This window comes from Megascapheus bottae, chromosome 17 (assembly GCF_031878675.1).
Source record: "Megascapheus bottae isolate mThoBot1 chromosome 17, mThoBot2.hap1, whole genome shotgun sequence".
Classification (NCBI taxonomy): domain Eukaryota; kingdom Metazoa; phylum Chordata; class Mammalia; order Rodentia; family Geomyidae; genus Megascapheus; species Megascapheus bottae.
Window position 1 is genome coordinate 35011195 of NC_143525.1, and position 17994 is coordinate 35029188.

Sequence of the window (17994 nt, forward strand, 5' to 3'; positions counted from 1 at the left end):
TTTAGATTTCTTGTCTCTTTTTGGTTGTTGTCATGCTTATTATACCCACCAGCTCAAGATGCTTTCCTTATGTTTTTTAAAGATTTTTTTCTAGATCTGGAAAAGGGTATGTTAAGTGAATTATGTCAGGCCCAAAGAGGCAAACGATGCATGTTTTCTCTCATATGTGGAAGCAATAGAAATAATTTAGAAATGGAGTTTTTTTGCAAGTGTACACAAATGTATTAACCAAAAATGGTAACTGTGGGGAAGAACACCTAGGATGTAATTCTTTAGAAAAATGAACTCACAGCCCAGCAAAGTGCATATTGGAAACTGGCACTTGAATGGTATATGGGAAGAGGTCAAGGAGAAGGGATATAAATGAGCGAAGAGGATAAAAAATGGTGTTCGATGCATATCCTATGAAATTAAGAAAACTGAGAGGAGCACTTGAGTTGGGAAGGATGAGGGAGCGTGATGAAAAGGACAGAGTGGTGACATCCATAACACGCATGGGTCCTCATAACTGACTGGTTGAATGGCAAACTCCTTTGTACAACTACTTAAAGATAATGATAATAATTTGTAAAATTATTATCCATGTTGATTTCAGCCTAGCTGGGATTGTTTCACTCTTATTATTATTATATTCCTCATTTTTCCCCTTAAACATCTTCTTGCCATCTTATTTGGGGATTTGGGCAGGGGAGTGAAGCTATTAATACTGCCTTGACCAAAAAACACCTCTTCTCCCTCAGGGATGGTGGTACTCTTGAACAAAGTGCTCAAATCCAGATCTCCCCCAGAGATTATGGTCCTGAAGTTCTAATGTGCCTGGAAGTCACATGGATGCCATGATAAGAATGTACCTGTCCCCGGAGATTTTCATAAGGAAGGTTAAGTTTGCAGTCCGGAGATATGCATTTTAATAAGGAGTTTCTGATTGAGATGATGTATTGGTAGCACACAGACAGTACTATTCTAGGAGCCATAGGAGCCATAGAAAGGAGAGCTACAGAGAGATACGCCATGCTGGGTAGCTCATTGCCAGTGACCACTCTGGCCTGGATATAATCTACTTCCACCTCTCTTCACGAACACCTATCTACTTCATGGCACCAGAAGCCCCTGGCTTCAAGAGATATGGCTTGTTTTTCACTATGTGGCAACAACTGAGTGTCCTCTGTAACCATCCAGGACTGACTCAATGTGTTGGATTTCAATGGTTTAAGTTTCATTTAGGCCAGGCTTTGCTTCTCGTGTGTGGATTATGCAATCCTATTTGTTTGAGCACACAAATAAACACTTATTACCGAATGAATCAGGGAATAAGGCAGTTTGCTAGTTCAGGAAAAGTTATTTTATTGATAACACTGAGCACTGCATGGCAAAAGACAATCAAGAGAAATCTGAGCAGCCCAAACCTTCAGGGCTCAGGAGGCATTTGCAAAGCCCATTTGGGGGCATTTTCAAAGGCCAATGGAGATGACTGGATTTTGCTGGGTTGGTGGGAGGAGAGTAATGACTGATCAGGTTCTATCCAGGTTGTGGGATGTTGCATTGTGGAGATCTTTAGGGTTGGGTGGGGGGACGGATCTGCTTCCTTTTAACAGTGCAGATCTTTACATGCTGGCCTGTCCCCTCTCTAGCTCCCAGGGGCTCAGCAGCAGGAGTTGCAGCTGGAGGTCCTGCAGGTGGTGCGGCAGGGCGCAGGCTGGCAGCAGGGAGGCCGGCAGCAGGGGGCCTGCACAGTGATGGGCTGACAGCAGGTGGAGGCCCAGCAGCAGGGCCTGCAGACCACAGCAGTGCAGGAGGTGGGGCAGCAGGTGATGGGGCGGCAGCAGCCCTGCTGCAGGCCACAGGGGTCGCAGCAGATGGGGCGGGGGCTGGGCTGGCAGATGGGGCGCGTGCAGTGGGGCACGCAGGTGACAGGGCGGCACACGGTGGTCTGGCAGGACACGGGGCGGCAGCAGCAGGGGTCTCGGTAGCAGCAGGGCTGGAGGCAGCAGCTCTGGGAGGAGAAGGAGCCACAGCAGGAGCCGGTCATGGTGGTGTCTGGCTGGGTGTGGAGTGGAGGAGTAGAGAGCAGGTGGGTGTTTTGGGGTATGGTGTCTTCCTCTTCTCCTTGGGCCTTTTTATACCTGGCTAGAAGTGGATGACCACCAGGACACATGACTACTTCCTTGATCTTGCAGCCAATTAAGGGAGGAATTAACATGGTCTAATGGTATTTTTGACTACCCTCACCACACACACACACACACACACACACACACACACACACACACACACACACACACATTCATGTGCATGCATCACAAACATTTCTTCAATTCCTTTGTCTTTTTTTAAAACCAAATTTAGGTGTTGGGCTTAATTCTGATGAATCAGCCTTTGAAATATGTGTCTCTCATCCAAAAGAATGTTTTCCCAACCAGATAGGACCTCATCACTCAGCCTTTGGCCCCCAAGCCAGCATTTTACTTCTCCTTACCCACCCTTCAATCACTGCCCAGATAGCCACCCAAGCAGTGACTTGCCTCATTAACACACAGGGGCATGGCAGTCACAGGTTAATAATGTCACTGCAGACAGGCCCATCACCAGCTCCTTCCCAGAGTCTTACATTATGAGGAAGGAGCAAGTGCAGCTGGGGAGATCGTGCCATTCTGGTTTGATCACTCTCTCCAGCACAGGGCGAGGGTTGTTGCTGTTTCTTCTCTTTCACCTAGAATGCCCCCATTTTGTCCATACAACCTGAGTGCAGTTTCCACCTCCTCCACTGTAAAACCTGCTTCAAAAATGCATCGCAATTTGTATCTTTGAAATTTATTTGAGATTAGTCATAACATCTGTATGAACTGGGAGAGCCTATATAGGTTTATTTATTTATTATTCATTTTACAGCTCCGGAGGTATAGATTATCTACAGTTCCACAGTGAGGTTGCAATGTGAGGCAAAATGCAATTGTCTTCTCATGTATTGGTAAGTGCCCTCCATACAGAGAATTATGCTTATCAGACTCAGTGAAACATTATTTAATAAAATAAGCAAAATTCCCCCTCCTCCTCCTCCTCTCCTCCTCCTCCTCTCCTCCTCCACCTTCTTCTTCTTCTTCTTCTTCTTCTTCTTCTTCTTCTTCTTCTTCTTCTTCTGCTTCTGCTTCTGCTTCTGCTTCTGCTTCTGCTTCTGCTTCTTCTGTCCTGGGGCTTGAAATCAGAGCTTAGGCATTGCTCTGAGCTTCTTTTGCTCAAGGCTAGTACTCTACCACTTGGGCCACAGCTCCACTTCCAGCTTTTGGAAGTTAATTGGGGATAAGAGTCTCATACTTCTTGCCTACAGTGGTTTCACACCCTGATCCTCAGATCTCAGTCTCCTTAGTAGCTAGGATGGCAAGTGTGAGTCACTAGTGCCTAGCAAGGGAATAATGTTTTTAAAGAAATTCATGAGAGGATTAGTTCCATTTTTCATCGAAGATCCATGGAAATGCACCATAGATGTGACTTAGGTCAAATTAGTCTTCTTTCTCCCTGCCAAGATTTTATCTTGATTCCATGGTAACATTACTTGATCTTTGACATTTAAACTACAAACAAAATAATTATCTGAAACAATGTGGCAAAAATGATACTATTCTAGGCAAAATGATGTGATTTTTAGAAGAGAAATTTTTGTGATTTGTTTACAAGTAGCCTTTTTCTTTATGACCAATTTTCAATGAACCTTTTTGGTTTCAGTAGTCCTTTGAGACAAAGTTTTATCCTAATTCCATGTATAACTCAGATCTTACTGGGATCTTTTTACCCCACTTTAAGAACAGTTCATCCTAGTTCATCCTTGAGTGTGCTTTGTTATTTGTTGGTGCTGGTCCACAGCTTCCCCCCACTTTACATATCTTATCCTGGCTAGTGATTATAATAATCAATAGAGACAGCTATTGTTTTTTAAAAGCAAATTTTATTTAATATTTGACATACAATTCCATGAAATAGTTTCAGAAAACAATGGCTACACAATAATGTATTGCCTCTGTTGTGTTAGAGCAAGCATCAGTTTTAAGTACAAAGCCATTAAATAACCATCTTTCAACAACTGAAGCAATGACAGAATGTCAAAAGAAAAACAAAGATAGATTAGCATGGTGGGCTATTTTACTTTAAGCACCATTACATGCATGGGTTTCCAGGCATATACAATTGAGTTGAATGTTTGGCATTAACAGAAGAGGTGTTTTATCACCTAGCATTAACACACATTAGAAAACTGTGTAGTGCCAAAAGGATGGAATCCTCCCCACACCCGCACTCTGCAGCCAACAATGTTGTCAACTACGCAATAAAATTTTCTACTGAAAGTTTCTTTATCAAATTACTGCATAAACTGGGAGCAACTTTGAAATTAAGGAGCATGTACTCCGTTGTATTTTCTGTTTACATCAGAAAAAAAATAGAAATGTAAGCCCTGTTATTCATTAAGGAACATTAATTTTACAAAGAGAAAAGACTAAGAACAGATGCTAAGCTAATTAAGCTCTTACTGAAAAAACAAACAAAAAACTAAAACATAAATTTAAAAACCACAACAAATAGATAAATACTGGCTTCAAATTTCATTTTTAAAAATCTTAGATCATATCATTCAGTCTCTGATTTCATCTTGTTATCTATTAAATGAAATATTGGATTTCTAAGCTCCTTCCTTCTTTGCTTCTCTCCTTCTCTCTCTCTCTCTCTCTCTCTCTCTCTCTCTCTCTCTCTCTCTCTCTCTCTCTCTCTCTCTCTTTCCTTTCTCTCTCTAAAGGCAGCAGTTAATGGAACCATTGGTGACCCAGGACATTCTCTGGTGAGATCTTTGTGGAGACAGCTATTGTTATCTTCACTCAGCAGAGGAGAAATCTGAAGCTGAGAGAGATTGGCTAATTTTTCTAGCACTCTGTTCTTTACTTACAGAGTTTGGATTTAAACTCGAGTGTATCAAACACAATAAGCTCATGATTTCACTAAGTGCTTGTAAGTTTAACATGAGCAGATTCACTTAATACTGTTTGTATTTTATTTTATCTATTAACCTAGAAATATATTAACTAATGCCTTCTATATTTTAAGTTTTAAAAATATTTAAAACTAGCCTAAGCACACATTCTAGGTATGACTGTATTTTTCCATCTTTTTAGAAACCTATCTGCTCATCCTTGAACACTGATCAGTGAATTAAATGAGTTTCTCATTACTACCCCGGTTGGATTAGTCAGTGAGGGCTGCATATCAACCACCACAAGCTCCAGTTGCATGCATTGGTTAAGTGTTTATTTCTTGGTCGTGCATCTGTAGGTTAGCTGTAGTTTAGTTGAGTAAGGCTAGGTTGGCTTAGCTTCTGGCCATGAGTTGTTTTGAAACTTCTCTGTGAAGTTCACAAAGGAAAATACAAGTTCCTTAGTTAAATTTGAGTTAAAAATTTGATTAATTTTGATTCAATTAATCCAAATTGAATTACAATTAAATTAAAATTAAATTTGAGAACCCTGATCCTTTAAATACAACTGATGTCTAGAATTCCAAGGGCATACTTATATTTTAAAAGTATTTGTTGGTTATCTGAGATTCAAATGGAGTGCGTTGCCATGTGTTGTAGCCGACAGCCCTACTTCTGTTAGTGGAAGTACAAGAGAACCTTAGATCTATGGATACTTTTCAGGTCTTTACTAGAGAAGATGGAGAAAAGAGGGGAATTGTTAAAAGGAAATAATCTAATTTATTGAAGTGGGAGGGGAACAAATTGTTTTAGTAAGCTCTGATGTGAAGCTTAAACACAAACCAAACCAAACCAAAATAGATTATGCCCAGTGGTCTCCATTCATAAGGATAACTTCTTTTTTCTGTCCCTAGAACTAGAATTCAAACTCATACTCTTTGGTTTACTTATCCACAACTAATGCTTTACCACCTGAATCATAGCGCTAGCTGTTTACTTTGATAGCTTGAAGATGGAGTCCCTCAGATTTTCTGCCCAGGCTAATTATGATCTGCAGTCCTTTAGATTTTAGTCTCCTGAGTAGCTGAAATTGTAGGGCATGATTCATGAGTGCCTTGTGCTCACGTGGATAATTTTCACCCTTCCTCTCTCTCTGTCTTTTTTTTTTTTGATTCACCAAGAACTACCATTGATGAAATGGAAAATTCCTAATTTCTCTTTAGGAATTCTTATTGTCTATCTCTGATTAATTTATATTTGACTAGGTATTCAAAAAATAAAGTATAGCTGAAAAGCTATTAATGTTATGAAAGTAGCTATTTTCTTAATCAAGTATTTCCTCAGAAATTCCATTTCATTGCCTAAAATTGAGTGTTGATTATTCCAGTCACTAACAGGAGAAAATTTTCTCTTGGGGAAAAACATAAGTGAAAGAGGAGCCTTTACAGAAATGATAAGAGAATCAGTCCATTTCCAATACGTTCTAAGTTAAATAGATAGACTGTGTTTTCTGTCCCTAACATCAAATCAGTCCAACTAAGTTCATTATTTCCTGAACAATTTTTCAGTTTCTCTAACAAAATTTTGAGTAGCTTGTTGATAAAGAAGTAGAAAATGTGGCATACTTCCCTTTTGATGTTTTAACCTTAAAAAAAATTATATTTTGGGACCAGGTGCCTGTGGCTCACACCTGTAATCCTAGCTAGTCAGGAGGTTGAGATCTGAGGATCATGGTTCAAAGCCAGGCTGGGCATAAAAGCTGGTGAGACTCTTATCTCTAAATAATCACCCAATAACTGGAAGTGGTGCTGTGGCTGAAGTGGTAGAACACAAGCGTTAAGCTGAAGAGCTCAGGGGTCAGCATCCAGGCCCAGAGTTCAAGCCCCATGACCAACCAAAAAAACCCTATAATTTTGCTGTTGCTAAGTTGTACAAACAGATGCCATTTAACAAATCAATGTATAAGTATAATACGTCTTTAGAATAACTTTTTTCCCCTTTTGCTCCATCTTGCCGAATCCCTTGGCGGGTATGGGGTGGCACAGACTCTTTTGTTATTACAAGTGATGAGAAGTTTTCACAATCCGCGGGCACTTGGTTCCAGATACTCACGTGGCATTGTCTTGAAGTCTGGAGCAACCATTCTCCCCATGATTACTGCTCTTAAATACAGAAAGCCATGAGGACTCTCCCTTCAAGCCCCTCTTCTGCACACAATTGTGGCCAAAGTTTTAGGATCATAACTCATAGAGGCAAGAATCCAACTTATACAGATAAATGTCCTTATTTTACAAATAAGTGTGAAGTAGCAAGGTTCCTTAGCAAAGCTCCTTCCACTTGAATGCCAGCAGTATTACATTTTGGGCAGCCCTAAGACTTGCTTTGATCAATAAATCATAGTGAAAATGATGGTATGGAGGATCTGGAACTTGAGCCTCAAAATAGCGAAAACTATGATCTCTCAGAACAACTTCACCCTACAAGAAGCCCAGGAAATGGAAGGCAGAATATCTAGCTGACCATCAGTAGTGTTATGGTTTAGATACATGATTTGGACTTTCTTGTCCAGGATAGCTTCAAACCATGCTCCTTAGCCTCCCAAATAGCTAGAATTACAGGTGTGAGCCAAGGTATCCCCTTCGCACATATTACTTTCATGTTGATATATTAAGCTATTCCCATGTGATACAATGCTTATTTTAAAAAGGAGGTTCAACATGGCTTATTCTTCCTGAGTCTTCATGTAAAACATACCTACGTAGGGAATAATATGATTATTAAAATAATGAAGGACAGTGCCACTGAACTCATACGGGCTGAAAAGTTTATTAGAAGTTGGGAGCAGCAAAACATAAGACATTTACTCTAGGAGAAGAGATGGGATGTAACTGGGTAGAAAAATCAGTGCCAAAACAGGGTGACATGAAAATAATCTAGAACCCATAAGTGATAAAGAGCATAATTAATATTTTTGATTAGTGCATTAAAATTAGCTCATATTTGATAGCAAGGCTGCAAAGCATGTGTGGTTAAGGAGAGAGTTTAAAATGGGCTCAAAGAGGCCATGCGTTAGTGGTCTGCTCAGTACAATGATGAAATCCATCCTTTCAATCAGATTCCTCTGGTCCTAACATCTCTGGGGCAGGAGTGTAGGAGGAGCTGCGTCCAGGTCACTGGGCTGAGCAGCAAGGGATGGCACAGCACATGGGGCGGGGGCAGGTGGAGATGACACAGGTGGGGCGGTAGCAGGTGGTGTGACAGGAGATCTGGCCACACACGGGACGCAGGCAGCAGCAGGGCCTGCAGCAGGGCCGGCAGCAGCTGGAAGCTTCACAGCTGGGGCGGCAGCAGCTGGAGATGCAGCAGCTGGGGCGGCAGCAGCTGGGGCGGTAGCAGGGCTGGCAGCAGCTGGACTGGCAGCAGGTGGGCTGGCAGCAGCTGGACACACAGCAGGTGGGGCGGCAGCAGGTGGTCCGGCAGCAGGTGGTCTGCAGGCAGCTGGGCTGGCAGCAGCCCTCCTCAGAGCAGACAGAGCCACAGCAGGAGTTGACCATGGTGTCGGAGGATGGAGGTTCTGGGTGGGATTTCGGGAGAGTGAAGATCTTGAGTTTGGGAGTTTTTTTGGAACACGTCCCTTTTTATACCCTGCAAAAGACCTCTTACAATGATGTCATTATTTCCTGGTTATTATTAACCTTCTTAGAGAACTTAATCATTTAATGACATAATTGAATGTTTCGAGTGACGAGTTACCCCCAAAAAAGAAATAGAAGGAAATTAAACATTTGCTTTTCCTGGTATGTTGAATGTTTCTAATGGAAATATTCATCCCATTTCTTCATTCATGTGTCACATTTGCCCTGGGCCTATCCAAAGGCTAACAAGGTTATTTTATTTTTATATGTGACCTTCTGTGTGTACTAATGCTTGCAAATCATGGAAGATACTTTTTCCTGAATGATACTATATCTTTGGGTAACAAAGAATGTTCCTTCAGGTGGTAAAGAATTAGGAAGAAAGAGACATAGGAAGAAGATGTCCTGTATGATGCAAGCATGGCTGTGATTCTTTGTGGGCCTCTTGGCTGGTCAGCGAAATGACTGGGGCCAAGGAAGTTCTAAACTTTAGGTCTCATTCTAGATTCTCAGGGTCTGGCAATGTCTCACTCACCACTATAAAATAATAAAAATATATCTTTTGCTCTATGCCTCTCAGAATAGTCTTTAAGAGTAGGGTGTTTTAGCTGGGCACTGCTCATGCCTATAATCCTAGCTACTCACGAGGCAGAGATCTAAGGATCGTGGTTCAAAGCTAGCCTGGGCACAAAAAAAAAAAGTGAGACTCTTATCTCCAAATAAGCAGAGTGGCGCTGTGACTCAAGTGGTAGAGCACTAGCCTTGAGCCAAAGAGCTCAAAGACAACATCTTGGCCCAGAGTTCAAGTACCAAGATCAATGAAAAAAACAAAAACAGGGAGTTTGAGTTTCTTATTATAATTTACATATGATTTATAATTATTATTAATATTACTGACAGAGACATCCTATGTGGCCATGGCTTATGTCTGATTTGGGGGTTCGTTTTCTTAGAAAATCTTTTTCCACTCTTTAATCCTAAAGCAACATTTTTTAAAATAATTTTTATTGTGATTAATAGAAGGGTTACATTATATTCACCAGATAGAAGGTGCATAACTTCACAAACATTGATACCCTTTCTCAGGACATGGTCCCCATTTCCCTCCTACCCTCCCCCCGATTATCTTGATTCCCCCCTTCCCTATCCAATTTCAAATAACCAATTAAGCACATATAAAATATATCAGATAACAAGGTGAAAAATCGTAACAATATGAGATAACCAAGGGATGGCAAAAGAGATGAGTGATAACATAGTACATTAAGGACAACAGTCACTCATTATATGGCTTTTGTTTCCTTATCCTGGAGGTCCTTACATTTAGTGTCGTACTGTTTGGCCTAATGTCTCTAGATTTTGTTCTATAGTAAATCTCTGCTAGGAGAGCCCAAGTTTTCTACTGATTATTACAAATGAGGGAGACTATTGGGCCTATGTTCCTTTGAGTCTGGCTTATTTCACTTAATATGATTTTTTCTAAGTCTTTCCATTTCCTTACAAATGGGGAGATGTCGTTCTTTCTGACAGCAGAATAGAATTCCATTGTGTATAAATACCACATCTTGTTGATCCACTCATCAACTGAGGGACATCTGGGTTGGTTCCATATCTTTGCTATGGTAAATAGTGCTGCAATGAACATCATTGTGCTAGTGGATTTAGTATGCCCTTGTTTCTGGATGGTTGGATAAATGCCAAGTAGTGGAATATAAAGCAACACTTTTTATACCAGTGGGATATACCCAAAGGAAACAACATTTGTTAACACACATGTTCCAAATGTTGGTTTGCCCAACTTCATTGAACAAACACTACTAGCTTTAAGAGCATAGACAATGAGAGATTTTAAGATCCCACTCTCACCAATGGAGAGGTCACTTGGAAATCTAGAAGAAATGGATAAATTACTAGATGTATTTGACCTATCAAAATTGAAACAAGAAGATATAAACCACATAAGCACATCTATAACAAATAATATGATTTAAAGAAGTAATAAAGTAGTAAAGCAGTAATAAAGAATATTCAACAAAGCTCAGCACCAGTTGGTGTGAATTCTGACACCAATACATCTCCAACTTTCCCATGAAACAGAAAGGGACAGATCACTACCGAACTCATTTTATGAGTCAAGTGCTACATGTAGTCTAGAACTGGACAAAGACAACAAAAAATTAGCTGTCTACCCATATCTTTGATGAGCATACATGCAGAAATTCTCAATAAAATTCTTGCAGATGGAATTCATACATCATCATCAAGTTGGTTTGTTCCTAGAGATTCAAGGATGGATCCACCCATGCAAATCACTAGATTAATATATGATGGAAATAGAATCAAAGGAAAAGTCACATGAGCATCTCAATAGATGGTCTTTGACAAAATTCAGCATCTTTTTTGGATAATGTCTTTGAAGAAACTAGGAATGGAAGTAATGTACCTAAACATAATAAAGATTGTATATAATAAATCAATATCCAATACCATTCTAAATTGGGATAGCTGAAATCATTTCCTATAAAATCAGGCTTGAGGCATGAGTGTCCATTCTCCCTTCTCCTAATATAATACTGAAATTTTTAACCAAAGAAGTAAGGCAAGTAAAAGAAGCAAAAGGGCTTCAAATCAAAAAAGATGTTTACAGATGGTATGATTCTATACTTTAAAAAACATGGTTTCCAAAAGCATCTTAAATCCGATAAACACTTTCAGAAATTTAGTAGGTTATAAAATGAACACTTCAAAGCAGTAGCTTTCATGTATATCAACAACAAACTGGGCTAATAAAGACATAAGGAAAACAATTCTTTTTCAATAGCCTCATAAAAATTCCTGGGAAGAAACTTGGCCAAGGATGAAAGACCTCTACAATGAAAATGAGAGAAGATCTCTTGGGTTTACAGATTGAGAGATTAATTTTTTTGAAAATGGCCATGATACCAAAATAAAGGCAAGATTCAATACAATGTCCATCAAAATCCTAGTGTCATTCTTGGAAGAAAGAGAAAAATCAATCCTATGATTCATATGGAGGTATAAAGACTCTGAATGACAAAAGTAATCTTGGGCAAAAGAGCAATGGTAGAAGTCTTACAATAATGGACTTCTAATTATATTATATAACTGGAGTAACAAAAATAACATAGACATTGCTCCAAAAGAAATGTACTCAGTACCTGATTTATGAAATGGCAACTCTCCTATATATCACTTTAGTAATAACTAATATATATTTTAAAAAACAGCATATTAGCACTAAAACAGATACAAAGACCAATGGATAGAAGCATCACATAGGTGCAGATACAGCCATGTGATTGTTGATAAAGCAACCAGAAACATACCCAGGGGACAAGAGAGTCATTTCAATAAATGGTGCTGGAAAAACATTATCTCCATGCAGGAGAGTGAAACTGGACTCCTGTCTGTGTGTACAAAAGTCAACTAGCTCAGTGGCAAAATGCTTGCGTAGCAAATGCAACATCCTAGGTTTTATCCCCAGTACAGAGAGAGAGAGAGAGAGAGAGAGAGAGAGAGAGAGAGAGAGAGAGAGAGAGGGGGGGGGGGGGGGAGGGGGGAATCAACTCCAAATTGATCAAATTGATCAAAGATCTTAATGGGAAATCTTGAACTTTGAAGCCATTTCTGGAAGGCATACAGATAATTTGGATAGGTAATCATCTTCTGAACAGAATTCCAAATTCTTAGAAAATAAACAAAAAATGAACAAGTGGGACTGCATCAAATCAAAAGAATCAGAATCAAGAGACAATTCACAGAATGGAAGAAAATCTTTGCCACCCATTCAACCAATAAAGAATAGAGAATAAAGGTAATGGGAGACAGATGATTACTGAGTGAATGAAATCATAGGTGCATGTAATAGTCCTTTACATCTATTTTATCTATAACAACATATCATAGCTATCATTTATATCTAATCTGATTGCTACAGAAAAGAGAAAGCATCACAAACAAATGAATCACAATTTCAATGGAAGGAAACAATATTTACTTTATTTAAGTACTTACATTGTTTACAGGGTTAATGACATGTCACATGATAAAGACTCAAGTTCTAATTATTTACTTGACTGTTTATGGAGTCACCAATGAGGAATTGAGGAAAGTAAGATAGTAGCAGAAGAATACCTAAACTGTTTGAGTTAGTGATAGGGTTACCACTGTGGCAGGTTTTGTTTGTCATGGTTGTATGCTTATAAATTCTAGAAAATTAAAAGGATATTAAGATTAAATATGATGTCTCTTAAGACTTGTAAGAATTGATAGATTTCTTACACGTGATCAACAATCCTTCTTAACATGTAGCAGGAAAATATACTCACCATTCTCACCACACACACACACACATTTGCATGTAAATCTGTCAAGCAATGCACTTAATCTGGATGGAGAATGCACTTGGTCAGAAAGGACCTGACATTTCTGAAAAGATCTCAAATGATATTTAAATAAGTATCAGAACAAGAAAGATACAAGGAGAGTCAGGATTGTAAACAAATGCCTACATTCATACAAATGCATTTACTATATTTCTATCTATTATCTATTTCTTGGGCTGTTACTGGCGCTCAAACTCAGGATCTTGAGCTCTTTGCTTTTTCCACTCAAGGCTGGTGCTCTACCACCTGAACTATATCTCCACTTTTAGCCTTTGCTGGTTAATATGACATTAAAGTCCAGATTTGTTTGCCTGGGCTGGCTTTGAACCCCAATCCTCAGATTTCAGCCTCCTGAGTAGCTACAAGAATAAGCATGAGCCACCAGCACCTGACTTAAAAATACGTTTAATAAGGGTGTGTCGTATACCATTGGCTCTTCAATGATATTGGAAAAGACTAAGGAAGGGAATTGGTTGTTTTATTTTGTCCCTCAGAGGTGAGGACTGAAATCAGGGCCCTGCATTTGCCCTTCCAGGCAAGTGCTATTCCAATGATTTAAATCCCCAACCCCAGGAAGGGAAATTTTAATTGTGGTTTCAATCTTTTCTATCATTACAAAAAACCTTTAAACCAAGTATTTGTGTAAAAAGTATAAAAAATACCCCCAAATAAATGTGACAAGATTCACAATTTTCCTCTAGGCTGTTAAATGCCTGTTCTATAGTATGCTTATGCTCCTATTTCTATCATGCACTGAAAGATGGAATGTACATTTCAACCAGTCATTCCAGCACTCAAATGAGCTATCATGAATTTCCAATTGGTTTGAGGCACAAGAAAGAAGTTTCAGGAAGCAGATACTGAGCAAAGATTATCATGCCGCAGGATTCGTCTCTGTGGGAGGGAAGGGAAGGGATGGGAGCGGTATGGGAGGCAGCTTCCGTGAAAGCTTCAGTTAGGGGATTCAGAAGATAGAAGACTCCCATAAGTGCAGAGAGGCATGAGGGGCTAGAATTCTACACTGGGAGGAAGCACACATTTTGGCAAGAAAAGAACGAAGACACAGTACCCAGCCATACCGGTGAGCTTTCTCCGGGCCTGTATCTCTATTATTTGCCTGGCCATGGAGACAGCCTCTGTATATGGCAGTATGAAGAGCTGCCTCTGGCGCAGACCCACTCCTTATCTGGAGAAAAGACTCCTTGCGCTCATTTGGACTCATGACTCTTGAGTCCAAAACATACACAACAGGTGAAACTATCCATTGGCTCCTTTTGTTAGCCAAAAGAAAAAAGAAGAACCTTTTCATGTGTTAAAAGAACAGATATTGTCATTTATTGTGTACATACATCACCAAGATGCATTTATTCTTGATGGAGCAATAGGAAAGAGCACGAAAAGGTTTTTCCTGAGTGTTTTTTTAAAGATAAGTTGCAGTCAAATGTTCCCTTTCAGCACATGAACAGGGTTTTATCTACTTATACCTTTGCAATTTTAACAGCTTAAAAAAAATCTGTTTTCTCAGTCCCCTCAACCAGTAAGAGACATCTGGGCTGGTTCCATACCTTGTCTATGGTGCATAGTGCAGCGAGGCACATGTTGTGCAGGTGGGGTTTACTGAACGGGCATTTGTAATCTTTTGGATAAGAGTCCAGGAGTGGGGGCCAAGAGTTTGGCCTAGTGGTAGAGTGCTTGCCTAACATGCACGAAGACCTGGGTTCAATTCCTCGGTACCACATACATAGAAAAAAAAAAGCCAGAAGTGGTGCTGAGGCTCAAGTGGTAGAGCTGTAGCCTTGAGAAAGTCCAAGGACAGTGCTCAGGCCCTGAGCTCAAGCCCAGGACTGGCAAAAAAAATGGGCCTGGAGTTTGGCTTAGTGGTTAAAGTGCTTGCCTAGCATGCACAAAGACCCGGGTTCAATTCCACGGTACCACATACATAGAAAAAAGCCGGAAGTGGTGCTGTGGCTCAAGTGGTAGAGCTCTAGCCTTGAGAAAGTCCAAGGACAGTGCTCAGGCCCTGAGCTCAAGCCCAGGACTGGCAAAAAAAAAAAAAAGAGTCCAGGAGTGGAATCACTAGATCATAAAGTAGTTCTGCTTTAGTTTTTTGAGGAACCACCATACTGCTTTCCAAAGTGGTTACACAAGTTCACATCCCCACTAGCAGCATACCAGGCTTCCTTTTTACCCACATCCAAAAGGTTATCATTGACCTTTTGAAATTTTCCACAATGTTTTACTTATTGTTAAATTAATGGATAGTTCATGATTTTAATTCCATCCCCCCCTCCCTCTCTCGCTTAGTTGATTTGCATTTCTAGAGAAAAACCAAGCTGGAGATTTGACATTTCCAGCATTTGTTGGAAGTTTGACTAATATATGCTGTCTGTTCTCTACGTGTATTCAGGACCTGAATACAAAACCTTTTGCTTTTAAGAGATCAACAATTCCATTTAATTTTTACTGCCTGTAGAATTATTTATTTTTGGCACAAAAATAACAAGAAGATACATTAAAAAATCTTTGCAAATCTCTATAGAGTAAATATTTTATTGAATTTTATTGAGACAGGGGGTGAATCTGTGGTCCTAGAAGGGATAGAGCTAATGATGAAGAGATACCCTAATGCCCAAAAGAGTGATGCTGGGGACAATTTGTTACATTATTAGGAGAGTCTCATGGGAGGGAGGTTAGACTGAAGTTCTAATGAGGACACCAAATTACTAGGAATCAGACATGCTTCTGGCACTCTTGTGGATATCCCTTATCTTGGCCATGTTATATTTCTTAGAAGGGAAGTCTTCATCCCTGGTGGGGAGAGGGCCTCAAGCAATGGAAGAGGGGACAGAGAAGGGAAAGCTGTGTCCAGGTCACTGGGCTGAGCAGCAAGGGATGGCACAGCACATGGGGCGCGGGCAGGTAGAGATGACACAGGTGGGGCGGTAGCAGGTGGTGTGACAGGAGATCTGGCCACACACGGGACGCAGGCAGCAGCAGGGCCGGCAGCAGGGCCGGCAGCAGCTGGAAGCTTCACAGCTGGGGCGGCAGCAGCTGGAGATGCAGCAGGTGGGGCGGCAGCAGCTGGGGCGGTAGCAGGGCTGGCAGCAGCTGGACTGGCAGCACGTGGGCTGGCAGCAGCTGGACACACAGCAGGTGGGGCGGCAGCAGGTGGGCTGGCAGCAGCTGGACACACAGCAGGTGGGGCGGCAGCAGGTGGTCTGCAGGCAGCTAGGCTGGCAGCAGCCTTCCTCAGAGCAGACAGAGCCACAGCAGGAGTTGACCATGGTGTCAGAGGTTGGAGATTTGGGGTGGATGTACAAGAGTAGTGTTGTGGGTTTGATCTTTCTCTGCTCTCTCTTGCTTTTTATACCTTTCTGAGGGCTGCTAACCATGTTTGTACTAACAAGAAATTTAGTTTTAGTTAATTAGTTAATTGTGTTTAGCTGGTAAATATTTCTATATATAGAAAACACACTGTTTCCTTTTCCTCTAGTTCTATGAGTTATCTTAATTGGTTGAAGTCCAGTGAATCAGCACCATTTTTCCTTCTTTGCTATATCCCCTTTGTAGACTCTTTGTGTGACTTTGTTCCATGGGATTGAATGCAAATTGCTTATGGCTTGACCTCCTCTGACATACTGGGAATAGATTTTATGATGACTAAACCACCTCAGCTATCCAATAGGTTAAAAGATGTAATATGGAACACTGGTAGGAAAATAGCATGCAAGACTCACATTTCAGGAGCTGGGGTCTAGAAAGGGAGGTAGCATCTATGTAGTTGTGGGAAATATCTTGATCCTTTAGGATTTTTTGGATGGCTACTGAGCTGTACAGGAGTCTGATGAAGTTCTTATGTATTTTGTGTTATTGAATCTATTCAATCTGAAACAATTACAAGCCAAATAATTCACTACTCTTTAAATAGTTAAATTCACACTGTTGTGATGGGCCCTTTAAAAAATTATTTGATTAGGGAGAGAATGGTTGACATTTAAACAAGATACTTTATACTCATAAACTTACCTGTTGAACTGAAACCCTTTTGCACAACTACATAAAGGCATTAATAAATAAATTTATAGAAAGTATTAAACTAATTATTGACATATTTTTCAGAACTAGGGTACCACAAAGGAACAGTTTTTGTTTTGTTTTCTTTTTGTTGTTATGTCAGTCCTGGGAACTGAACTCAGGGCCTGGGTGCTATTCCTGAGCTTTTTTTTTTTTCTCAAGATCAGTGCTCTACTTCCTGCTTTTTACTGATTAATTTTGAGGCGGGGCGGGGGGAGAGTCTCATGGACTTCCTTGACTAGACTAGCTTCAAAGCATGATGCTTAGATCCCAGCCTTCCTGACTAGCCAAGATTATAAGCGTGAGCCACCAATGGCTGCAGTAAGTGAACATTTTGATTTTCACTTCAGTAAGTCAGTATATCCATTAAGTATGTGCATGCAGAATGGTATTGAAAGTAAATGTTTTATATTCTGAGCTGTTTTCTATCAATAAGGCATGTTGGAGATATTTTGCTTGGTATAAAGGAGAAGTAAAGGTTTTAGTTTTATTCTCTGTCCTGTAAACATTCAAGACCAATATGGCACGTATGCAGGAAAAAGTCTGGTAGCCATTTAGAGGACTGTAAACAAACCAACAATTATGTATTTAAATTTGTACATTCCCAGTGAAAGACGAGCTAACACTGATCATTACAAATTGCTGTACATCAGGACTTTTCTGAGCACTCTACAGTTTTCTTGTTTACATGTCACAAGGACTCTGTAGACATGGTTTTCCTTAGTTCTTTACTCATGAGGTAATTGGGATCCAATTAGACTGAAGTCACAGAGAGATGGTGCTCCCGAAATGTGAAGAATGATAACTCCTGCCATGCCTCATACTTAGAATATCCCATTAGCCTAGAATATTTTTTTCTCTTTTACTGAGCTAGCAAACTCTCACACATCTAAATGTTCAGTACAGCTCACTTCTAATGCCTTTC

General features: G+C 40.2%; 2 protein-coding genes across 2 annotated transcripts; both read right to left on the reverse strand.

The window, feature by feature from the left end:
• Positions 1 to 1642: 1642 nt before the first annotated feature.
• On the reverse strand, positions 1643 to 2029 carry LOC150051750 (keratin-associated protein 2-1-like). The gene has a single exon (XM_090351716.1). It carries the CDS (start codon positions 2027 to 2029, stop codon positions 1643 to 1645), a length of 387 nt encoding a protein of 128 aa, XP_090207842.1.
• A 6095-nt stretch (positions 2030 to 8124) lies between these two features.
• Positions 8125 to 16279, reverse strand: LOC150051751 (uncharacterized). Its single transcript, XM_090351521.1, has 2 exons — positions 15962 to 16279; positions 8125 to 8502 (listed from the first exon to the last, which is right to left on the reverse strand). Exons 1-2 carry the CDS (start codon positions 16277 to 16279, stop codon positions 8125 to 8127), a joined length of 696 nt encoding a protein of 231 aa, XP_090207647.1.
• Positions 16280 to 17994: the final 1715 nt, after the last annotated feature.

Coding starts and splice junctions, on each gene's coding strand:
- LOC150051750 (XM_090351716.1), bottom strand. CDS start 2,029: ATGACCGGCTCCTGCTGTGGCTCCTTCTCCTCCCAGAGCTGCTGCCTC.
- LOC150051751 (XM_090351521.1), bottom strand. CDS start 16,279: ATGGTCAACTCCTGCTGTGGCTCTGTCTGCTCTGAGGAAGGCTGCTGC. Junction 8,503..15,961: donor TGCGTCCCGTGTGTGGCCAG/ATCTCCTGTCAC, acceptor GACACCATGGTC/AACTCCTGCTGTGGCTCTGT.